Source organism: Phodopus roborovskii, unplaced genomic scaffold (genome assembly GCF_943737965.1).
Source record: "Phodopus roborovskii unplaced genomic scaffold, PHOROB, whole genome shotgun sequence".
Taxonomy (NCBI): domain Eukaryota; kingdom Metazoa; phylum Chordata; class Mammalia; order Rodentia; family Cricetidae; genus Phodopus; species Phodopus roborovskii.
In genome coordinates, this window is record NW_026126517.1 from 47,948,747 (window position 1) to 47,975,799 (window position 27,053).

Genomic DNA, 27,053 nt, shown 5'->3' on the forward strand with positions numbered 1-27,053 from the left:
GCATCTCTTGCAAATGTAGCCATTCATCTGTAGCTGGTTTGATCAGACACAAACATCTAGAAGGTGAATTCTAAATATACTCAAAACGGTGCAAATCATATCTTGACCATTCCATTTCAATGCTTGTAACAACTTCATGTAGGAACTGTCACCAATTTTACAGATAACTGAAGTACAGTGAATTTAAATAACCTGTCCAGGATAATATTGATAGTAAGAAGGGGGGGGGGGGAATCAAAAACAAATCATTACACAGCAGTCAACAAGAGCAATCGATTTCCTGGCCTTTACACATGGCATAATGTCAAACAGAGAAAACATTTCTTGCACTAAAGGATAAAAAGAAGTATAAAAACTTATTGTCTACACATCTTGTTGATATGCACTATGCAATATTTAAGCGTATTAATCTCTGGTGCTTTAAAATTGACAAAGTTTTAAAACTGTGTCTTTCATATTATAGTACTTCTTTCATTTTCTGTTTGTTCTGCACTAATAGGCAAAGCATCAAGAGTGCACAGACAAGATAGAAGGCACGTGGGCATGCACAAAAGCAGTTCTCCCACCCTCTAAAGTCTCAAACCTAAGAACATTATACATGTCTATTACTTCCTCGAACATCACCACTAAGTATCATGTCTGCTCCAGTATTTTTCTTACAAAACACTCTTTGCTAACTGAGTTTCTGTGAGTAACTAACAACAAGAAACTTAATCACCTCTGCATTGTGAGGCTACTTTCCAGATGTGGTAAGGCCTGGAGAAGTCACATATAATAGAAACTCAGCTGGAGTGACTGGAGAAGATATCTAAAAGTAGTAAGCTGGGTACGCAGGAATGTGCATGAGTTACATAGGAAGCTGACTGGCCCTAGCGGAATTTTTCTCTTCCTACATTAAAAATAAGCTAGTAAATACATTCATTAGAGTAGAAGACGGCTTTCCTACTTAACCTATAAATCACAGCAAAAACAGCAGGATTTCCTTTGAATACCATCAGTGGAGGCAAATAATTTCAGAATCATCAATTTGATAAATGCTTGGATACATTATTATATGTTCTCCTAAAACCCCATCTGCTATCCTACTAGTAGTAGAAAAACCCAAAGAGCTTGAAAGTGAAGTAAATATAAACTACAAAGGAACCATTTAATGCATTCTAAGACAATAAATTGAGCCTCTGAAGGAATGTTTTTTGTATTTATAAATACTATAAGCCCCTACTACATAAAACAGCTATTTGAAAAAGGTAAGCAGGAAAAACACCTCCACACTCAAAATATTTTTCCGAGAATCAGAAACTCTTTTCTGAATGAAGAGAAAATATTGAAGATCTACAAGTTTGAAATTGTCAAGATATAATAATGTATCCATGGGTTGGAGAGATTGCTTAGCAGTTAAGAGCACTGATTGGTCTTCCAGAGGATTCAAATTCAAATCCGAGCACCCACATGCAGCTCACAACCCTCTGTAACTCCAAGATATAATATACTTACATAGACACACCTGCAGGCAAAACACCAATGCACATAAAAATAAAGAATTTAAAAAAGAACAATAGTTTATTCAGGAATCAACAGTAAAATATAAATCCTGAGACAATTGACAAGGCACTTCAGGTCATGATGCAGTTTTCCTAGGTACTGATTCCCAGTATGTTACTAGAGTAACCTGTCTGTTTCCCTTCAAATAGCCATCATAGCCCTTCCCAGCATATTTAAAATAGAGTGTGGACAAATAAGACAACAAATCCTCTTGTTTACAGAAGTGCTTTGACAATACAGAACATTTTCAGAGCAAAAGCAAGCAGTCCATTCCAAGGTTACAAGCTCCATCTACATGATGCTTTCTATTATTTAAGACACTCTGCTTCAAAGATTAAATATCCATAAACTGTGTGTGTGCTTGTCTATGTTTTCTTGGTTTACTGTGAGAGAAATAAGAAATGGCTCATTATTCATTTTCATGCAGCACTACAGTTTCAATGTGAAATGTACCTGACTGATTCGTGGGTGTGAACACTGTAGTCTAATCTGATCATAATTTCTAGAAAATAGAACCTTCAGGAGGTCAGGCCTCACTACAGTTAAGTGGGGAAAGAAAGGCAGGCCTTATGAATCTTATAGTCCATCCCTACCCTACCCTAGGTCTGTCTCCTGATCATCAAAGATGTGAACAAGCTGCCCTACACTGACAAGAGCTCCCTTGCAGCATTAAGATCAAGTCTCCCCCACCATTAAACTATGAGCAAAAATAAATCTTTCCTCACCTAGAATTGCTTCTGTCAAGCATTTTGTCCTGTTAACAATAAACAACAACAACAAAAAACTAAAAACATATAGCCTTTTAGGTAAGCATCTCACTTTATAACCTACCATTACACTCACTAGTGGCTGGAAACAGGTTGTTAAGCTGATTACAATTGTTTAACTGTCTGTTTCTTATCCCATTTCAAATCTTTATGAGAAATTTTTGTTTGTTTTTTTGTTTTTGTTGTTGTTGTTTTTTTTTTTTTTTTTTTTTTTTTTTGGTTGTTGGAAAAGGCCCTAATCTTTACACCCTTTGGCATATAGAATGTAAGGTTGGACTGTTGTCCAAGAAATACCATCTTTTATGTCTGTTTTGACATGGTGTCCAGAGATGGACTCAGCTTGAGGAAGAAGCTGAAAGCTGGAGCTTTGAAAGTCACTGTTGTTTCCTGAAGCAGGTAACATATAAACAAATAGCAAAGTGGGCAGAAAGAATACCTGATGGGTACTCTGAGCTCCTTTAGCGCCACAGGGAAGCACTAAGGGCAGCCTAGGTCTCAAGAATGCCAAGAATATTTCTAAGTGTAAGAAATACAATAAACCTCAAAGCAGGGCAGCAGATAAAAAGAATTAAATCCACTATAAAAGCTGTGGGTATTCTAGCATACTTCTACAAAAATAAGTTAATCTTTGTTATGAAAAGTTAGTGCATTTATGAAAGAACTCATTTATTCAGCCCAATTATCTTCACAGTTCTGTCCAAGACAAGAAAACTTACTCTAGATGAATCATAGGAAGGGCTTGGTTGACCACTTGTTCCCCAAGATGTTCCTCCACGTTCATCCATACCTAAGGAAAGAAGACGGTGGACAATATGAAATCTAAAAATATAACCTCAGGATGTTTGGAATAGTATGTAAGAGTGTGGTACACATGGTCGTGTGAGCATCACTGTGGAACTAGCTTTACCTCACTCCACTTTCTGCTTCAGTAACATAGAGCAAGTTAGTTTCTTCAGTTATTATCACTACTATTCCCCTAAACATAACGAAATTTTAGAACTAAAGAAAGCATTTCCTTGGAAACTTTCACATGCATTATCATAAGTGTCACCATTTTTCTACCCATTCCTCTCAAACTTTCTATATGAAAATATAAAGAATTCAGTGCCTCAAACATAAAAACAAAACCAGTTAAGTAACTATTCAGTTTAATAAACATGATTCTTTCAGATTAGAGATCTGATATTCTTAACTGAGGAAAGAAAAATCTCAAATTAGCTATACGAAACGAACTGCAGTGATGTGAGGATGCACTGCATAAGTCTGTGCCTAGCACTTCAAGCTTTTCAAAGCTCTTACCCCATGATGTGATTGCAAATGGAAGATTTGCTCTTATTCAGGGATGAATGACCAGTCACTATCATGCTCTGCAGGTGCCTGAGTCTACACTTTCACCTTCCCACCAGTCCCAAGAAAAACTGGAATCTCTCATTCCAGTCATTTAGTTTCTGATTCAATCCAGCTACTTCCACATTTTCTGTATTTTAAAGTCCATTTTTGCGATCTTTGATTCCTAGGAACCGTATTGTTCCCCAGCCCTTTGTGAGCTGTTTTCTATGATAAAAGTCAATGTTGGCTTTCTTTCATTTGTACATGAGAAAAACCTAGATGTTAGAAAATAAACTTAGGAACGCTTTTAGAGTATTCCTAGAAGGCCCTGTAATGCAGGAGAAAATGAAATGTTTAGCAATACAAGACAACCTTTGTGGCAATTTATGAGTGTCCAAGGCTTTATAGGAACCAGCTGAAGGTATGGGAAACTGAACAAGACAGGCAATAGGTTCCACAGTAGAATATCCTCCTCACTAATTCAGCAATAATTAGGGCTTAACAGTCTTAAGAAAAAAAAAAAAAATTGCTGGGTATAGTGGCACAAGTCTTTAATCCAGCACTCAAGAGGCAGAGGCAGGAGGATTTCTGAGTTCCAGCCGACACCCCATCCCACACACACACAAAAATAAGAGGGGAAAGAAAAAATTAACATGAAGATGATACTAAGAACAGTAGTTTTTATCCACAGTTTCAATTACCCCTGCAGGAAAATATTTAATAGATTATCCTACAAATAAAATTTAATAGTTTTTACTATAGCATGTTATTATAATTGTTCTATTTACATATTGGTTATGTTAATCTTTCTGCCTAATTTTAAAAACCTAAGTTTATCTCTAGCACTTATGGTGTAGAAAAAAGTTTGGAATATAACCGCACAGGGAAAGAGAAACTACTGTGTAGATAAAATTCCAAGCACAATTTACAGAGAATCAGCTTTCAAAACAAATTGTTTTATTTGTTCTTAGACAAATCTTACTAAAATTTCCAATTTAGTAGAGCCTCTACACATGCAATGCAACGTAGAAAGGAGTTGACACCTCGCCAGCACCATGTGCTATCTAAGAGCTACATTCTAAGCATTTTCTTCATAATCAGCACTATAAGATAGCATACAAGATTTCTAAGAGACTCAACCCATAGACTATACCAACATAACATAAAACTGCAAGTAATTACATAATTTGTATACAAAAGGCATTAATGTTGATTATATATTGGAAATTTGACTTGATGATGAAAATGAGACCAGATTTTCTTAGTATTTTTATAGTAAACAATAAATATGAGATTTCTATGTCATTTTAAATATGTTTATTTAAAAACAAAAACAGAAAAGACAGTGCTAGCTATAGAAACCATCTCAGGCAGTAGAAACCACATGCTCAATTTATCAAAAGACTCTTAACTCCTTCCACAAGACAGAAGAAAGGGCAAAGATTAATTTAGTGATAAAATGGCAATTTATTAGGTAGTTTAGCCACCAGTTAAACACTAACACCACTGCTACTGGACAAGGAAAGCGGCTCAAAGGCTATTTCAGAGTAATAAGGTTTTTAACTCAGAACTCTGTGGTTTTATTGTCACTATAGCCAGTCTGTCTAAAGGTTGTGGCTGGCACTGACAAAAGTAATCATTTTGTATCAATGACTCCTTTCTGCTCAAGACAATGGCTGTACAAACACAAAAATATGACAGCAATGACAGAACTTAAAGCTTCAACCACAACAAAAGCAAAAACGCCACCTGAAGATAAACTTTATAAGGGCATTATACAAACTGATAAAAATGTGGAAAATAACAAATGCACAATAATTACAATAGAATGGGGAGAGAAAGCATTTGTTTTGAAATGCCTGAAAAAAAAATCATTCCCAAATATTTCCTTTCCTTTTCAGTACCTCTACTGCTAGCAAATCAACAACTTTCGAGTAATTCTTTGATCCACAGATCTAAACGACAGTTATTCTGCTACACAATGATTAAAAGATTGAAGTACTCTATTTGATTTTCAAAAATATAACTGTTTCTGCTCAGCAGAATTAAAATGGGCAAGCAATATGTGAACTCACATTAACACTGAAGCATTCCTTTCATTTTTTAACCTTCCATATATGTGTATATAAATATATGTACAAATATATATGTATGTCCTAGAGCCTGCTTTTCTGAATGGAATCAATTACATCAAATACACTGTAACTATTTGTTTCATGTGTCCCACTTTTAAAAGCATAACTGGTTTTTATTTTCTTGCTGCATAACTCAAACTCACTATGAAATTCCTAGCTCAGCCTCCTAAGTGCTGGGATTACAAGGCACATACCACCATGCATGCCTAACTTGCTATTTTTTACTTATTATCTAGTAAGCTGTGGTGATATTTTGTTTATGATATAACAAGTAAAATTTGCCACAGTAGCTATCTAAAGACCAGGCAGTGGTAGCTCACACCTTTAATCCTAGCACTCAGGAGACAGATAGATCTTTATTAATTCAAGGCTACCCTGAGATACACAAAAAGTGGTCGGGTCAAAAAGAGAAACAAGAGCTCACACAAACGTGATCTCAGCACTTGGGACCCCACACCTTTAATCCCAGCACTAAATATAAGGCAGGAGCAAGGTGACCAGAGCTAAAGACATTCTGAGGTTTGGAGAGCAGTGCAGTCGGAAGCAGTCTCGGATTCCATGGATTGTCTGAGCATTGGTAAAGGTGAGAACTCTAGTGACTGGCCACTTGGATTCTCTGATCTTCAGCTTTAACCCCAATATCTGTCCCTGGCGTTTTATTATTCATGCTACAGTAAGTGTATTGTCATTTTGCCATTGCTGTGTTACTTTTCTAGTAATGTGATTAAACATTATGGCCAATGAACGTTACAGAAAGAAGGGTTTATTTGAGCTTATGGTCCCAGAGAGATAAGAGTCTATGAGTCTATAATGATAGAGCAGCAGGCATGAAGGCTAGAATTGCAAGCTGAGCTCTTGAACACTAAGCAGGAAGCTGAGAGAGCAAACAGGAATCTTTGTACTCTCAAAGCAGCCCCACCCACCCTGTGGTGACATATTTCCTCCAACAAGGCCACACCTAAGCAAACAGCACCACCTGGAACTAAGTGAGTATTCAAATGACTGAGACTGTGAGGAACACCTCATTAAGACCACCACAGTCATAAAGAAACATTAAAAGAGATAATGTGAACTGAATAAAAGAAGCTGGCCTCCCTCCCCACTTTGTAAAAACATTCAATAAGAAAAGTAGCAGCTGGGTGTGATTGCCATGCCTTTACTCCCAGCACTTGAGAAGCAGAGGCATCTTTTTGAGTTTGAGGCTAGCTTGCTCTATATATGGAGTTCCAGGTAAGCCAGTGCTACATAGCAAGACTGGAGGGAGGGAGAGAGGGAGGAAGGGAGGGAGGGAAATACCTATAAGGTTGAGAGAAATCCCTGTAAGGTTGGGAGCTTCAAGAAGGAATAAACCAAATTTGATGGAAATCCTCTTGGAGGATCAGGCAAATTTTGGCCAAATCTAATGTCTGGAAGGCATTACTCACTTTTCCATGAAAAACTCAAATATAGTCTGCTTATTTATGACCTCCACCTTAAGTATTTTGCTCTGAATACTCTCTAAAATACTTCTCCACAGTTCCCATCCCATTCCTTCCCCCTTTAACATGCTAGCATATGGACCCATTGATTTCTTTAGGATTTTATACACCAGCAAAAACTGAAAACATTCTATTTGAAGGGAAAGACTTTTCTATGCCCTGACAACCTGATTTTTCCCATGAAGGTGTTGCAGGCAATGATTATTAATACTGTGCTTCAATATTTAGTGAAGCTCAGAAAAGACCTACCTGAGATGAAAAGGACAGTATAGTGCAAAAAAAAGGCAGCTAGTGACAAAGATCAGTCAGTGTCTTCTCTCCTTAACCACACCTACCACTTAAACCATGCCATCACAAACTAATACTAAGATAAGTGGAAAAGTAAATATGGAACTTGAAATACATTTCAGGTAGTGGAGTCAAGTCACACAAGCTCAAAAACAATGAAGAGAAGGCAGCAATATAAAGAACAAGGAAAAAAAAAAAAAGATGCAGGAGTCAAAACAGCAATTCGATATGGACATGTGTATACATACATCAGTGTCTGCCCAGAGAAAGTGGGCATCTATCTGTCAGGTTAGGAGGAGAAAACCAGGAGACTGTATAATTCCCTGTCCATAAGTCGTCCCTAAACACAAAAAAAGTTCTTTATTCTAACAAGTCCAATAGCAAATCTAGTACCACTGTAAATAAACAAAAGATAACTTACTTTGTAGGACTGCCATCTGCTATCAGGAGATTTAATAAGTGATTTGTAAGAAAACTCTGATTGGAGATAACTGGGTCAAATGACCAACACAATGAATGTCTTATTTCAATAGTTTTTTCAATCTTATTTATAGAAGTAATGACACTTTCTTATATATAAGATGCAAAGGCTGCAATCAATTCCAAAAAGATGTGCAAACCTACCAACACTTTTACATACACATAAAATAAATCTAGCAATATGTTTTCTCAGTAATTCACTGTGATACAGTATCAGTTAGAATGCAATTTCTCATTACTATGCTATACATTAATGAATGAAAACAAATCTAGGGAGAAAACTGGAGAAACATAATCCCAAGATAGCTTAGAAGACAGGCATCTTGCAGAAAACATAGTATCAGATATAAAGCTTTGGATTTTCTGTTTTAGGTACAAGAGAGAGTCTGTGTATTGGTTTGTTAAATCAAAGTCTGACTTTATATCTTTAAAGCTAGAACACACATCCACAATGCAAGGCCAAATTGGTCTACAACAGAGGCTAAAGAATCAAATGAAGACATGAGTGGCAGTTAGCCACAGGGAACAGAGAATTTTTCACTTTAAGTCTAACCAAAAAAACTGAACATAAAAACACCAAAATTTCCACAAACAGCATTCACAATAAAACAAAGTCCTATATAGTGAAGTGCAACCTACAATCCAAGTCAAGAGGACCAATATACCTACCTGGATCCACAGAGGCTGAAGGTGTTGTAAACGTGCTCAATTAGGAAAGAATACCCAGTGGATAGAAGACTGGAGATGGCAGAGAAAATTTTTTTTCTAAAAGACAAATAGAATGTTTGAAATAAAACTTCTTAGATGGGCTTAAGAAAGAATGAAGATGATGGGGAAAAGGGTAAGTGACATTATAATAGATAAGAATCATTCAAATTGGCCAGCCACTAATAAGAGCTCTCGGGAGGCAGAAGCAGGTGGATCTCTGTGAGTTCAAGGCCAGCCTGATCTATAGAGCTAGTTCCAGGACAGGCTCCAAAGGCTCAAAAAACAAACAAAAATTCATTCAAAACATTAAAAATGGGAAGAAATTAAAAGAAAATTAACAAGAACTCGGAGACCCAATGGGTGAGATGAAAGAGTCTAGTTTGGGTATGATGAGAGCACAAAGAGAAAAAAAGATAGAAAATAAATCTGAAGAAACAATAACCAAAAGAGAACACATAGATGTGTAAAGGTTAAATTTGTCAAATAAATATTATGGTGAATGCTAACAGTAAAATGCAAACAAAGTCCTATCCATCCACATAAAAATCAAGCTGTAAGCTAAAATCTAAATTTCAAAAACAGCCAGAGACAGAGAGACATCTTACCTAGAAAGGAAAAATTCAAGTCGCTACATGCTTGCTTTCAAAAACTGGATCATAGCAGATATGGACAAACAGTACATATTCTTATCCAAAATTCTACACCTGACCAAAATATCCTTCAATACTAAAGATGAAATAATGACATTTTAAGAATTAATTTCAACATTGGTAAAACAAACAGAAACACTAAAAGCAGTTCTTCTGGATGAAGAAAAATGTTATCAGAAGATGACTTGGATCCTGAGGAAAGGAAAAGCATCAATAAGACAACAATTTCTTTTTAATGTCTACAAAACACACAGCTATTTCAAACAAAAGAAACAGTCTTTCTAGGAGCTGCAAAGAATGCATTTAAAAGTAATGCCAGACACTACACCATGAGACAATGCAGTCAATAGACCTAAATATTTGAAAGACAGCTGTGTTTTACCTGAAGTGATACTGTATTAACTCTATGTAGACTCTAGTCTCTGAGAATCTAATGATGTATTTCAACATCCTTGGGAAGGTACAAGGGAAGGGAGAAAATGAGCAGAGGCAGTGCCTGCCAATAAAATAAAACTGTGTGCTAAAATGAAATAAATATAGATGAAACAAACAGAAATCAACACAATGTAACACTTCACTTATGCCTAGGAAGGAAGGCAGAGAGACAAACAAGGAGACAATCCTGTCAGCCAGCACACATCTCAATGCTCTATGCACCCATCATTTCATACCACTGCTCTTCTTGAACAGAATAATTACATCTACATTCAGTAGTTATAAAAGAAAGATGAAAACAAAACTACATTTACACTTTAACAAAAAAATATTATACCAACGTAAAAATTGCATGCACAGGTTTTTAGCTAGTTTGCTTGGCTTTATGGCTCCCATCAGGATCATAAGTCTGTAGGAACACGGTGGTTTCTGCATAACTATCAAGTACATCTTCGTGAATTTTTGCTGATTACCTAACACATTTGCTATTTAAAAACAGCTGTGTGAGCAATTACTATTCTTAACTCAATTCCACAAACAATTCTATTCATTTCCTGTAATGAGGCCCATGCACTCCCTGCATTCAAGTCTTAGACCATTAATTCCTGTAATGGCATCACACTGCCTCTCTAGTAGAGTGCCATAAAATCTTTTCCATATTTTCTCTGTACTGAAAATTCTCTTCCACTATCCTTCAAACTCCCATATATTTCTTTCCATTCACACAAAAGAAAAATTTATGTTCACCACTTTCATTGCTGACCATTTACATATTAGTAATCTCTTTCTACTTAGCCCCTTCGGGACCACATCACAAAGCAAAATGCCAGACACACGACAGTCTCTCCACAAATATTTGCTCACAGAAAAACAAACAAACACAAAGCCCACATTAAAAAAAAAAAAAAAAAAAAAAAAACTGAATTCTACACAATCATCAAAGATACAGCTAATCTCTTATTTTTAATTTCTTAGGTTTCTGTTATAGACTTCAATAAACTTTTGCTTTGAAGGCCAAATGATAATTCTTTTAGATGACTAGGGACCAACTAACTGTTCTCTATTCCAACCACTCAACTCTATTACCACAGCACAAAGGCAGCCACAGGCAATATGTAAACAAAGAGAAATAGTTAAGTTTAAGAATGTGCATTTACAAATGGAAAGCCACTGGACATGGGCTGGGCTGGATTTTGTTCACCCTGATTTTCTATATCATCAGCCCTCAGTCACATCTTCCCTTCTCTGAGATTTACTGATTTAACTTTCTGTACCCCACCCCATCTCTTAACAAGTCATCTAGACTTGTTTTGTTTTGATGTTGGGGCAGGTGCTCAAAGTGCCTGCCCTTATCCCAAGTTGCTAATCTATGTTCTACCCGTAGACTGGTCATTTAGTGTTATGATTTTTTGTTCCCCATATGATCAATTTAAAAATACACATGCCCTGTCTTTTTTAACATTTATTTACTTACTTATCAAGTGGCACACTTGTAGAGGTCAAAGGACAAATTGCAGAAGCTGATTCTCTACTTCCATCACATGGGTCATGGGGATGTGACTTAGGCCATCAGGCTTGGCAGCAAGCTCCTTTCTCCACTGGGCCATTTCACCAGCTCCATATTCCCAGTCTTAAATCCAGTGTTGTACTTTGGAACAACAATCACCACATTCCTGCTGAAAGCGTTCTTGAGTACCTTGTCATCACCTCAAAACCATCATATGTCAGCTACACTCTTTATATGCTTTTATCTCTTTCTCCTACGCCTCTAGATGAGAACCCACACTTACTATTACTATTTCTAGTAGCACAGGTAGTGGTGTTAATAGTCCAGGTCAAAGAGACTTGGAAACTGGCATTACCTTTGATTTGCCCCTTTACTTCTATTTCCTACACAATGAGTTTTCCTTAGTCACCTTCTCTCTTCCAGGCTTTCATAATGTGTCTATTTAGACTCATGTACCCGAGTCTCTTTTACTCTTCCTAAAGCAGTATTGTATAATACATCACCTGCTTATGAAGTCCTGCCAGCAGAATCTTGCTAGAACACTTCTCACACACTTTTCTCCCAGATTTTCAAATGCCTCAATGCCAGCAGAGTAAAATTCTTCAACTTGAAATGAAATGTTTATTCTCATCTATTCCACAAATGTTTGTTGTGGAAAGTGCTAGATTTTATCCCTTGTGTGTTAAAAATCTCTTTTCGTCTTCTAAACATAACACTAAATTAAAAAAGAAAAAACAAAACAAAACAATCTTACTATAGCACTAACACATAGACAAAGGAGTCAGAGAGTAACACTGTGGTGTATTTGATTGCAGCCAACTGTAACCATAAAGCATCTCCACACAGTAGTACACATAACATGTCACAACTATTTCCATAGCCTCTATTATTCTTCAGCACTTTTACCTTCTACCACAGAATCATGTTCTACACAACTTTCTCTGCTTTACTTTTTCCTTTTAAGGTATTTTCGTAAGACACAATAGATAACAGTATCTTACTCTTTTTAATATAATACTTTTATTAATTCTTTGAGAATTTCCTAAAGTGAATTGTGATGCCTTCATCCACTACTTCCAACTCCTCCCTGACACACCCTCCACTCCCTCCCTTGCTAACTTAACAGTGTCTCCTTAATACAAGTATCACATTTACAAATCTCTGTCACAGTAAAGAAGCTACACATTTCTTAAGCAAAGGCCAACTAACATGTCTCCTATTTTAAGACCGTATTCAGTTTTTATTCCATATCTGCAAAGCTGAATACATGAAGAGGGTTAACACAATAGGTTTTACATAAAAAAATAACAATGCTGTTTAGTTTCCCACTTATCCGTGCACACTCAATGTCTCCAGCTCTGCTAAACACCATGATTCTACAAGGTAGTCTTAATAGAGAAAACAACTAATGACGCAGAACAAAGTTAACTGTACCAAGGAGGCAGTTAAATCCATTTATATTAGCATAATCTATGACCAAACTATAATCTGCAACTAAAACCCTAAGTATTGTCTGTGGGAGCATAAAATGACACAATCTGGAAAACTGGCAATATCTTAAAAAAATATTCATATATCCTAAATATAATTCTACCTCCAAGATTTTACCTACAATAAAAGAGACAAAATATGTCCTAAAGGAGTCTTCTACACAAAGAAACTTGAAGAGCAGCTTTACCATAATAGCTAAAACTGGAGACAATCCAGAAGACAATCAATGAGAAAAGGCATTAAGGAATTATCACATTACTCATTAAAAAAGATACAAAGACATTGATTAGTAGTAGACATAATAAATGGCCTAACTCAAAATCACCATGCCAAGTAATAACAGAAAGGAATATATGAATCAACCTAAGAAACTCAAAAGTGTGATCACTCTTTCCCTGGTGGTGTCACATGCCTTATTCTCAGCACTAGGAGACAGAGGCAGGGGGATCTTTGTGAATTAGAGGCCAGCCTGGTCTACAAAGAGAGTTTCAGGACAACCAGGGTTACAGAGAAAGCTACTTTTGGAATATTTTCTACAACAGAACATATATGTGATTTAAAAAAAGAAAGAAAGAAAATAAATCTAAACATTAAGACTGAACTCAGAAATCAGTACCCCAAAAGAAAGCAGAAAATCCAGTGAAGAAGGGAAAATAAACCACCCAGAGAGAAATAGGTGAATGGCACTGTTAGAAACAACTATCTCAATAATCAGAAAATTGGATGCTTTCGTGAAAGAACGTAGACTCCATTCTCACCACATGCAATATTAAAGTCAAATGTGATAAAAGACCTACATGGAGGCAGAAAACTATAAAACAATAGAAAACCAAGTTGCAGAAATGGCCCTTCGTTAATAGCATGTACTTGCTTTTCTAAACAGCCCAAGTTCAAATGCCCGCCACCTCTCCCCCCCCCCCATCTATGTTAAGCAGCTCACAACTACCCGTGCAACTTTAGCTCCAGGGGGTCCAATGCCTCTCTCCTCCTCAAGCACCTGCACCCAACTCATAGGCACATACCCACATATAGACATACACACATTTAAAACTTCTTAACATTTGACTATCTATACAAAACAAAATTGTGATTTAAAAAAAATGTGCATTCTTAAATTCACTGCAAAATTATCACAACATCCAAAATAAAAATCAAGATAGATGCAGCGCAGTGTAGAGCATCTGGTGAGTACTTGTTGGGTGAAATCCCTGCACTAGTGAATGGGCAAAGTGAAAACACCCACCTATTAATAAATAGGCAGATAAATAAAAACTGTAAAACACATGGGGAATTAATAGGACCTAGACCACTGACAGGAAAGAAATTCTGCCACAGAAGACAACAGGGGTAAACCTAAAAGACATGATGCTCAGTGAAATAAGCCCATCACCAAAACACAAATCGTACATGAAATTGATTATTTGAATTGTCTGAAAGCGTAAAACTCACAGAAGCACAACAGAAGCTAAAGAAGCAGCTAGGGGGTTGGAAGAATCTTTATGTAAGTTAAATAGAATTCTAGACAGTACACTCAATGAACGGAGTTCTGTGAGAATTCTGAGCACTTGTTAGAACACTTCAAGAAAACAAGAGTCATGTGACCTCTGTTTCTCTGAAACACAGAATTGTTCTTGGAATGTGTTTTCATATTCCTTGCAGGTGTAACATACAGGAGCAGGTTTACTTTAGCTGCTGTTAATCATATACCTCTACGGAAAAAAACGTTTTTTGCCATGTCTGGCCTGTCCTTGTGACTGTAAGCTTTACTCATGTGACTCTTCTTAGCCCTCTGAGTATAAATTGTCAGATGCTCTGAATAAAATCGGCTATTACATGAAACTTGAGTCTGATTCATTTTTAGGCTCTGCTCTCCCAGGTTCACACCAGAATCAGAGTGATAAACACACTACTATGCTGTACATTTCAAAACTTAAGGTAAATCATGATAAATGTGCTTATAACTTTTAAAAACCAGTATTACCATCTGAAACATAAAATCAGGAAACACAAAAAGGTAAAGCTTTCTAAAGTAGCCCTTTGCAGTTTCTATAATCTGAAGAACTATAATCAGGCTACATATGAATTAGGTAATTTAGCATCAAGTCTAATTTACTGATTTAAGTAGTCATCAATCTGAAAATCTGGGAAAACGAAAGACCCATTAAAAAGATATAGTGAGGCATAAATTAAACCAGAGTAGAGGAGAACTGGTAGAGTTAAAAAACTAGGACAGGAGAGTTCTAATCCCTACTTCAAATGACTTGACAGATTTACAAGACCCCACCTGGATACAGTGCCCTACATATGGAATTGGGGTGGGGGGATGGGAGGGGAGTGTGGTCAGGGTGCACGTGTGGGGGAAGAGAGTGTTAAGAGGGAGGCAGGGAGAGGGGACTGGGATCAACATGTTAAAAAAAAAAAAAAACTGAATAGCAAATGGGAACCTCAAAGTGCTAGACCAAAAAAAAAAAAAAAAAAAAAAAAAAAAAGTATGGCTTCTATTTTGGGTGATGGTACACTAATATATTAGAGCAATTTTTTTAAAAAAAAAATAGCGATTATAAATAATTATGTAAAAAAACTATTTAAAGCAAAAAGAGAATTAAAAAATACTAGAAATGGAAAGGATCTTACGTATGGGAAAAAGCCAAAAGAAAACAAGAAACAAAGTCAATCTGGAGGTGAGATCCTAATCTAAGGGTTTATTTCATTTTATTTTGTTGGCTTCCAGAACAATAAAAGATAATTGGAGGGTATGATATGGCTAAAAATTAAAATCAATAAAAAGTACAAAGTAAACAGAAGATCCAAAACATTACATTCATCCCCTCCCCAAACCTTTGGCTAATCTCTGAAGTACCAAGCATGGGAAACATACCAAGAAACCCAAAGGAAAGCACCAGCTCTAAGACTAAAACAGCCAAGCACAGATTTCAGCTATTAGGAATCATGAAGATGCTAATTAAAGATGCTTGGATCATAATTTGGGCTTCCACAAAACTGTTCTAATAAAGCATGAGGTTTAGCGTTAAGATGGCCAACCAATAAAAGCAACCACTTACCAGAGCAAAACAGAACTACAGAAATTGACAAAAATAAATATTTCTAAAACCTATCATTGCCACTTTCAAAAAAAAAGGGCATGAAAAATTGCTACCTATGTAGAGAAACAAGAATGTAACATGAATGTAGGGAAGAACTACTCCACACTGTTAAATGAATAAGCAGAAAGGGACTTTAAAACAGCTAGTATAGATATTCAAACAGTTTTAAAGAAAAAAATAGTGACAATATGTGGACATAGTCCATTTGCAGGAAGAATTATCTAAAATGGAATTCAAGAATTTATTAATCTATTATTTGAAAAGAAATATGCACTGAGTAAGCTTAATCATGACTAGAACAGCAGAAGTCATAAGTGAAACTGAATATAAATAAAATTAAAGCAGAAAAACACAAAAATTCATGTTTTGTAATAGTAACAGATCTAAAATTTGTGCAAGTAGATCAGTTGGGGTGAAGGGGCAACTGATAGGATTTTCTCCCAAGTCAGTGAAAAACATAAACTTACAAACCCAGCAAGTTCAGCAATCTCTATGCACCCATGCCTATGACAATCAAAATAGGAAATTTTAAATCAGGCAGAAAAAAAAAAAGAAAGCATTACATAAGAGGAAAATGATTCAAGGAAACACCAACTTCTCATGAGGAATATTGAGTGCCTGAAGACAATGGAATGCCATCCTGTAATAGGGTCAAAAACAACCATGGTCCTGAACTCATAGACCACAAGTCCACACTATTACTGAAGGTTTTAGGCTAAAGGAAAATAACAGGAAAAAAAATCTGGACCTTTATGACATTTTTATGTCAAAGAATATGGAAGTATATGTGAATAATACTCTTCTAGATTCGTAGTCTTATATTAACATAGTAAAATATATTAAGTATAAGACTGCATAGTAACCAGCATATTAAAAAGAATGTAGAGCAACTACACTCATGCTTAGTGTGTAGGAACATAAAAAGTGGTAAAAATCAATTCAGCTTCTGTAATTACAGAAAGCAGGCAGAGAGAAATGGATCTGCAGAGCTCACTTGGCTGGTCACCTCCAATCCAGTGAAGAGAGACAGAAGAAAATACTGTAGAGAACCTCTGGCATCAACACCTGCACACATGGGCACACACATGGCACACACAACTGTATGCAGATGACCATGCACGCACATATATACCACACATTAAAAAAAAAAAGTAATTGTTGATTGAGAAGAAAGAAAAATCCTTCTATAGCCTAGAGATGGCTCAATGGTTAGGAGTGCCTGCTACTCTTGCAGAGGACCAGAATTGAATTCTAAAGACCTATATTGCAATGGTAATCATCTCAATACCATCTATAATTTTCTAGCTCCAGGGAATTTGATGCTACTTTCTGGCCTTTGCAGACACTAAAACCCATTTACACCCAGAACACACATATACATAAAAATAAATATAACTATGTATGGAGTCAGATAAAGGGTCTCTTTATGTAGCCCCGCCTGTCCAGAAACTCTATGTAAACAAGGCTGGCCACATATTCTCAGAGCTCCACAAGCCTCTATTTCCCAAGTGCTGAGATTAAAGGCAAGTGCCCTTATACTTGGAAAAAACTAAATATTTAAAACATTTCTGCACTACTGACAGAAGTATAATGGTACTGCCGTTATGAAAAACATTACAAAGATTCCTTAAATAATTAAAATTAGAACTACCAAGGATGGAGATATAGCCCACTGGCTAAGAATTCTTAACTGCACAACCCTGAGACTTGAGTTCAAGTCCACAGCAGACAAGGAAAGGCAAGTGCAGCCACACACACCTATAACTCCAACTCTACTGAGGAGCTTAGATTTCAGGGTTTGCTGGCAGTGGAATACTGGATCTCCAGGGAATAAGACAGACAATGACAGAACAGGACAACAGACATCTTTCTCTGTCCTATAGGAGTACATACAGGTACATACACCTACACCAATATGAACATACACTACATACATATACTACAAGTATACGACACGCATAACACACACACACACACACCCCAAAACCAAACACAGAACTATCCTATGATCCAAAAAACCTGTCTTGACATCTGTCCAAAATGAATGAAGTCATAATACCAAAACAATGAAACCATTATTTCCATGTCCATTGTAGCATTAGCACAAGAGTCAGGATGTGGAAACTATCTGGATGGTGAATGGACATGGAAAATGTGCTATGGACAGCACAATGTAGTAATATTTAGGTTAGAAAAACATAAAAATCCTGTCATTTACAAAACTGATGGACTTTCAGGTCACTATGTTATGTAAAACAAGGCAATTACAGATGATAAATTCTGAATGAATTGTTATTTTAGAGGTATCCAAATTCATAGAAGCAGCAAGTGAAATGGGAGTTGTCAGGGAGGAGGTATGTTGGGGAGCTACTGTCCAACGAATCCCACTGTCAGTTATCCAAGATGAGATAGTTCTAAACATCGACTGTACAACAACTGTACCCAATAATACTATACTGCACTTAAAATTTGTTAAATGGGAAGATATTATATTATGTGAATTTTTATCATACTAAAAAAGTACAATTAGAAATTCCTAAGTAATACTCAGATGTACACAATATTGCCCAATGAAGATGGGAACTGCTGTTTTGAATACATACCAGACACACACAGAGATGCCCTTGTCTTTTACCAAGGGTCTTTTTTGTTTTTGTACAGTGTTTTTTTTTTTTCCATTCCTGTGTCTTCCAAAAGGATCTATTTTTGTTTTGTTTTGCTTTTTACCTACCAGATGATCCACAAATATACCAGCCTCATAAATATGTATGGATTCACTTTGTTTTGTTTCCCATATGATAAAACAAAAGGTATTTTTGTAATTATATTGTGTACATGGTCATACAGGAAAGGACTGGGAAATGGTCATTACACTGACAATATAAAACAAGCTAAAACACTCCAAGAAAGAGTTCTACCTACAGACTCCAATGAAAAGCTCAAAGAAAATGTGTCCGATTAGTTTTGGATGCAATGGTTGGGTCTTTTTCTATCACCCAAAATAACGTCAATGAATATGAAGAAAGACAGCACACTTGTAATGAAATTAAGTAAATAAATAAAACAAAAGTTAAAGACAGCAGTCTTCATTCAAATGAAACAGCTACTATAAAGTTCCAAAGATTGCTTCCTCTTCCCAGCCCGTACACTGACACCTCAATTACTTTTGCTTTTGTATAGGTGTCTTTTGTGTTTTTAACTCCAAAAGCCCATTTACATGTAACACATGTCAAGTAGAAAATTTACTTTGGGTTTTCCTGGCTCTGGACCCTGCATCCTGTTTTCGCCTATGTGCCATTGTTGTTTTCACATTTGGCAATAGCTCTAGATCTTTGCTTTATCTGATTCTTTTGTTGAAATGTAGTATATACACATTATAGAATTAGCATGAAACAACAGTTTAACTTCCACCACAATAAATTATCAATGTGATGAAAGTCTGTGAACTATACTACTATACTAAGGTAAGCAAAAAGGATAAAAAAAAAAAAAAAATAGACTAAGTATCATCTGACTTTTCTACCTGAAGAGATAAAAGACAAGGAGTGACTACTATATTGATTTAATAAATCTATACAATATATTCAACAAGATTACATCCAATTTTAAAATCAAGAGCTGAATAACTAGAATCATATAACCCTAACAGTCTGTCTACGCTATTTGGCTGTCAGAATACCATCTTTGAGTTTCCATTGTACTTTTCTATTTCCCAATATATCTTATCTGCCTTCTGGTATATTTTCAGTTTGATCTAATACAGAAATACCTGATGTCAGTGAAGATGTACTAAAATTTCTTTTGTTCTTGTGAAAGTTAAAAGATTACTATGTTAATGGCATAGGTTCATTTAGGTTTAGATGATCATGCCAATAGTCAATATGAAAAAGTAACTTATGAGTTGAATCTATGCCCTATAGTGACATGTTAAGATGTATAAAGAGCCTATTGCACATAGAACAAAGGTTATGACTGCAAGAACTGTGACAGTATTAGATATAAAATCAAAAACAATCTCAATTGTCCTAATTCTCATACTGTAGGTTAATTACCTTAATTTAATTTTTTTATCCTAACCAAAGCAGCAGTATCATTAAGAAATCTCTAAAGAACTATTCATAGTGGCTTTGAACTATTTTTATATCTGCTCAGAAGAGATTATTAATGTTCTGAAAAAGCATAGCTCTTAAAAAATTATTCATACACTTAGTACCTTATTTTAAAGGATATTTATCTGCTTAGAAGCATCAACCCAAAAACAGCTGTTTCTTCCTCAGATCACTTCCAGGGGAAAGAAAAGGCACTAAAGCTACTTTTCAGAGAGTCAAACTTCTACTTTTCAGTCAGTTTGTACAGAACTCCTTTCCATCTGTTCCCTGACATAACCTGTCAGGTTATACACTTGCCAGGAGCCTTCTCTGGATTCAGAATCTACCAGTGAAAACAAATGGCATTTTTTTAAAAAATCAGTTTACTCATTGTTAAACCAAACATTAATTTAAAGAATGATAAGCTATCATGCATAATGTCAAGACTCCACAATCAAGCACACAGCCTGTGTTATAAACAAAATCAGCAATCTAGACTGAACCACAGATTAATATATCAGAATTCTTCGGGAATTTGTTGTAGTAAAAATACATTCTATTGAAGACTGAGCCCCAGTGAGAGCAGCTAAAATGCGGAAAGCAGCAGTAGCAGAGGCAGGGGTGAAGTCTGAATCTTAACGTATACTGACCACAACTGCTGCTGGGGCCTGGTATATACAGATGGCAGGTTAGGGGTTTTGATAGTTGTGAGCCCTCCAACAGAACTGCTTGCTTGCTTGCTTGCTTGCTTTCCACTCCCCCAACAGGGCAGGGGGGGTAGGCAAGGAGGGAGACTATAAAGACCAGGCTGTCTTGGAACTCACTTTATGTAGCCCAGGGTGGCCTAAACTCCTAGAGATTTGCCTCTGCCTCCCGAGTGCTCAGGCCTGTTTTCTACAGTAGACAGTGATGAAATACCAGCAAAGGATCAAAATTAGCTGCCTTCAAAGCCAATGATGATTTCTGATTCAAGAACTACAAACATCACCCTAAAACAGGTTTGAGACTGTTTTGCTCGAGACAACTCATGACTAGCTAGCTGTAATGGTGCACCTTTTTATTACACCCTGGCCAGAGTTTCAAATAGAACTACAGTCAAGAATTTTCTGCCACACAGTGACTAACTACATATGTCACAGCCAGTTCTGTTGAGAAATTTGGTTGCTAAAAATTTTCTTCCTACAGGATCCATTGGAGCAATCATCGTCCCATTTCAGCAGGAAGTAATCTTAATATGACTACGCCCCCTTTCCCTACCCTTGGAATTTTGGGATAATAGTCATCGTCTTTGGGTTGGTTTTAGTTATTTGGGATTGGGTGATGCTTACACTCGGGTTTATCTTTTAGACAGGAATAGGGAATGGTTGGTAAAGGTATGGTTTAGATGGGATATAGGTAGATTAGCCTATTTTCTTGAGAATTTGAGTAAGAATGAGATAGTATTTTACAGCTTACATTGTTGTGTATTCTTATGTGGTAAGCTATGTAAAATTAAGTTTATATTTTGTTATACTGTGTTAAATATTTCCACTTACAATGTTTTATGCACATTATTTTTTACCATATTCTATGTATGTATACTTTTCTTGTATTCAAGACATTTTGTATATTGATACAATTTGGGATATTTATCTTGCTGCCCTTTATAGTTCTACCTCTTGTCTTGACACTTATACTCTACCTCTATTTTAGGGATTTACATGTAGGTATATGTAAATAGTTATATTGTTTAAGTATTTGTTCCTGCTTTACTCAGGAAAGTTTTATCAGTCTTTTTAGCTAAGTTCCCGAGTATTACAGATTATCTTCACTCACATTTCCTGTACCTATGAGATTAGTCAGATATAGATGCTTAATCTTCAATCACTTCATAGACATGCAGAACATGGCATTTAAATGTTTTAATATTAGTACTCCATTGACATGAGACACTGTTGCTCCTGACAGCACCGTGCACTTTCCCGAAAATATGTTGGACACTGTTGTTGCTCCTGCTGGAGTTCAATCTCGCCTCAGCTAATGGCCTGTTGGGCATAGAATTGCCCCCACCTTGACCACTGATTTGGACATGCAGTCCTATGTGCTTGCAGGAGACAAATATAGAAGACTGCTTGACCTTGCCAAGTCAGGGTAAGACAGCCATTCTATTTCCCTGCTGTTGTTGTGGTCTGTCAAGTTCTCTTGGCCTTAGCCAAATCTGGGTGTACCAACGTCGCTGTGAGACCTAGGGTGACTGCTCAGGTGGCTTGCTGTTTCTGTCCTTGCTGCACCTTTTGGAAGTTGTCCATCCGCATTTCCTGTCTACTCTAGTATTGTTAATTTCCTTCTCAGGTCTTGATGAGGTTGAAGATTAAACTATCACAACTATTATTCTCTCTTCCTAGTTAGATATATTAGGTACTAGACTTACGTTTTCCAGCTTAGGACAACTCTATTGTAAACTCCATTATGCCCTCACCCTAGGACTAGATATGTAGGTCATTTTGTTCTCGATTTTCCTTTTCTTAGAGCACACTTGTTATTCACTGTTTTGTATATAGTTTTGTATTAAGCCTAAATCTTTTCTTTAGACTAAAAGGGGAATTGTAGTGAGGTAGTCCTTCTGTAGCACTGACCACGCCCATTGGGGGGTGGAGCGATGGGCGGAGGTGACCTGAGGAAGGAGGTCGGAGGGGGCCAGGAAGGTGCTCTCTTTCTGGCGTGACTCGGACAGGAGAGGATCGGGTTGAATTTCCTGGTGTTCATCTGTCTAGGTTGTAAGTTATTTCTCCCTGAATAAACATCTATTCGGCCTATTTGTTTATCCTGATCCTTATTTACCGCAATAACAGTAGACAGTGATGAAATACCAGCAAAGGATCAAAATTAGCTGCCTTCAAAGCCAATGATGATTTCTGATTCAAGTGGAACACATAGAACTCTTCATCATATCAAATAACAGATTCTGGATCCTGGAATGACATGCTAAAACTGGGTAATAAAGTTCTTCAAGGGGATGACTCCCCAAGGGCCAGAATGGCCATTACCTGAGATCAGTCTTCTAGTTTTACTTTCAAATAAGAAGGCTATGACAGAAGACCAAGTGGCTATCACCACAGCAAAGTCAATCTAGAGAAATTCTTAATGTAGAAACCTCAAGAACAGAAAGTAATGAATGAACAGAGATGATCTGAGAAGAGAGGCATCTGCATTGAACAATGGATAAGGGGATGATGACTTCAGTTTGGGTCATATCTCAAAGTGTCTTTGAAACAAGAAAGACCTAGAAGAAGTACTTAAGAAAAAGATGGTCAAAGAAACCTTGTCCCTCCTATAGCTTCTTATCATTACAGTTTTCAAAGCAGCCAGACAGCCACACTAAAGATCAAAGGTAGTGGAAGAGGACAGTCAGAGTCAGAACAAGACTTGCTAAAACAATGAGGATTTCTCTGTGTGACGAAAACTGCAGACACAGGCATAGGGAAGATCTTTTGATAAAGATAGGATGTCTGAACTCAGACTTGTTAATGAAAAAAGAAAGGAACACAGCTGGATTTTGACTAAAAAGAAGTATTAGAACAATCAACCCACCCCTGTCTAGGCAGCAGAAACAACAGCTTATTCAGAATGAATATGTCAATAGTTCCTCAGGCAAAGGGAATATAAGTATGTACGATTTTTCTTGAATTAACAGATGTGATAAAGTGCCTTAATTTTTTATTGTTCATTTGGCACAAAATGGGATAGGATCTATGAGATTCTCTTCAATGTTTATAGGATAAAGGTAAGACCAAAAGGAATACTGAATTTTATAATGGGAACCTGCTCCAGCATGAAACCTCATTAAAGTTCCTCAACTGAATGAAAGCTGCTATATAGAGTATTTAGTTGTAAATATAAAGCTTCCATTCTGGGAACAAATCTATTACATTTCTTCAGCATTAGGAGTTAAGGGAAGAGAGTCAACTGACATTTAAAACTTTAGAGAGGTAACCCATTGTGGAAACCACAGCATCTGAAGAACAACTTACTTCATATAGGGATGTGTGCCAAAAAGGGCCAAGACATGTGCACATGTGATAGAAAATTTACTTCCATGTACATAAATCTAAACAAGGACTAAAAATACCGATCTCGACAATCTTCCTTTTCTCTGCTCCCAAATTAAGTCTCTCTCAACAAAAATTAAAAAATGTATTCTTAAATAACAAATATATATATTTTTAATAAGCCACTACTTGTCTCTCTTTCCTTTTTCTGTAAAATTATATTTTACAGTCTCTTAATTAAAGGAAGAATGTGCTTTGACAATAATAAAGAACTAACTAACCAATTTTTTTCCATCAGGTAGTTTATCTCTAGAAATCTAAAGAAGACCCTGAAAACCAGACCTTTGGCAGGGCAAAAAGGATTCAGACACACCTCTATTACTGACGGATCCCATCCCAGCTTCATAAGTTTACAGCTAGTAATCTCTCTAAAAATTAGAACTGAAATTTACTTGTTTTTCTTTTAGCTGTTATATCCATTTATTTAGAAGATGGTTTCACTTTGTAACTAAAACTTTTTCCCTAGAAATCCATCAAACTGTTTTAAGGATAGTTTATTTCACATCAATTACAATGGCAACTGTTGATAGGTTGATGGGAGATATCATTCTGTAAATATGTTTCTCTTACTGGCTAATGAATAAAGCACTGTTGCCAAATAGGAAGGCAAAATAGGAGGGACTAGGAGACAAGGATGATTCTGGGAGATGTAGGAGAAGAGTCAAGATGTAGAGACTTAAGAGTCCCAGGCCCTCTCTCTGGTAAGATTAAGACCATGTAGAAACACTTAGATTAATAGAAATGGGTTAATACTTAAGATAAACACTAGTAATTGGCCAACAGCTTTATATCTATACAGGATCTATGTGCGTTACTTGAGGTTGATGCAGCCCTGGGACCAGGCTGGCGGGAAAAGTGCTCATTAACAATACGTTACATAATTTGGCTCAAAATTCACATATGTTATCGAGGGCAGCCAGGCCTGCTACAGAAAGATATGTGTCTCTAAAAGCCAAAAAAGGAAAGAAAAGAGAAAAGAGGAAGGAAGGAAGGAAGGAAGGAAGGAAGGAAGGAAGGAAGGAAGGGAGGGAGGAAGGAAGGAAGGAAGGAAGGAGCTAATTTCTAAGACTTCATGAAATGGTTCATTGATGTTTCACAAATACAAACAACAATAGTGCTGTATTTAGGTCTAAAAGTAAGTTTATCAGACTTCAAAATTAATTGTATTTTTAAAAAAGGCAAATAAGCCTTTTTAAAATTTTCTCTAATGAATTATATTATTTTGAAAATAAGTATTATTTCTTAAATTAAAAAAAATAAATAAATAGGAAAGGCCAGGGATATAACTCAGTGGAAGACTGCTTGACAAGCAAAAGTAAAGATGTGAGAAGAATCTTTACCATTAGGAAAAAAAGCATAAAACATTGCTTTTTTTTTTTTTTAATGCTTATAATCCCAGCAAATAGTATGAGGGACATGAGCCATACAGTATGACTATAGGAATGGAGAAATGTACCATGACCTACCACCCTACAGAAATGAAAACTAATATTCTTACAAAAAGATGCACAAAAACATTTATAACCATTGTAATGATTATTTTTCCAATTAATACAAAGAACACAAATGTATTACACATGTATGTATCCACATAATACACTGCTACTGACCAAATAACAGGATGAACTAGCAATACATATAATATAATAATACATAATTGAAACAACCCTTAATATTCCTATGGAGAGCCAGCATTCATGCTGTTATTATTACATTTGTATTAGAGAACAAACCAATATATTTGTTTAGGAAAAGAGCTACAGACATCTTGAGTGTGCTAAGAGTAACACAGATGTTAAGATGTTGTAAGCTAAAAGGAAAACAATTTTACTGTGTGTTAAGGCTAAAATCAAGACAAAAACAACTCATGAGACAATCCATGAGAGTGTTAGAAAATACAATTAAGAGTCAACCAAAACACTACCAAATTGCTTTGAAGTAAAAATTAATGAACTAACTTAACAGGCACATGAAAATACAAACACCTAGAATAGGCACAATTGTTTAAGAAAAACTGAACTGACTAACACAATCTAATTCCAAGACATAAACTTGAAATAACTGAAACATGGTCCAATAGGAAAATTTTTACTAAACACTGAACAAGAAAACATAATCAAAAGTAATCAAATGATTTTTCAACTAAGTCGATAAATCAAGGGAAAAAAAAACAGCACTGGAGCAGGCAGACAGTTTTTTTTTTTTTTTTTTTTTTTTTTTTTTTTTTGGTGCTGGGAATTGAACTCAGGATCTTACACACGTCAAACAAGTGCTCTACCTATATTCCAAAGCCTGCTACTCAATACTTTATAGGAAGCTTTTTAAGATTATCAACTTTTTAAATATTTGAGGTTTTCAAATGGCTATGGGAATTAAATGGAAAATCTAAAACTGCAAAATTTCTCAATGCAGTAAAACTGATTATTTCTTTTTTAAGTAGACAAAAATGTTTTTGGGAAAAGACTGCAGATGCTTTAGTCATAATAAATGAATACCTATTATTTCATCAAAGGACAGATAGGATAATGAAAGGGCAAGACAAAGCTGGATAATACCTGACAAGGGATCTCTAGCCAATATTACAAAAAGCTTTAAAGTAAAATGCTAATGAATCAGTTTAAAAATAGGCACATACACAAAAAAAAAAGAACATGTGAGTAAATATTAAGCAACATCATCAACCACAGAGAAATGTGATTAAAGCCACAATGAGGTGTGAATACACTGTGTGTGTATGGGGGGGGGGGCGTGAAAACTGGTAATGCAAATGTTAAAGACAATGTCAAGCCAACACCAGACACTTTTTGTATGAGTGCAGAACTGTAACTCTACATGGAAAAGTAGTTTCCATTTTCTGACAATATTAGCCAAAAATTTTAGTCTTAGGTGTTCACCCAAGAAAAATAATAAATTTCTAAAGACTGAAAATGCTTATATAGAAACGGTATACCAGTTTACTAACA

At 36.0% G+C, this 27,053-nt stretch overlaps 1 protein-coding gene across 7 annotated transcripts in view; it reads right to left on the reverse strand.

The window, feature by feature from the left end:
• Tcf12 (transcription factor 12) overlaps window positions 1–27,053 on the reverse strand; it is a 238,031-nt gene that overhangs the window by 152,627 nt on the left and 58,351 nt on the right. For all 7 annotated transcript variants that reach the window (XM_051197923.1, XM_051197922.1, XM_051197921.1 and 4 more), the window contains one exon: window positions 3,026–3,096. In XM_051197923.1, coding sequence (XP_051053880.1) covers window positions 3,026–3,096 — 71 coding nt within the window. The remainder of the gene's footprint in view (window positions 1–3,025; window positions 3,097–27,053) is intronic.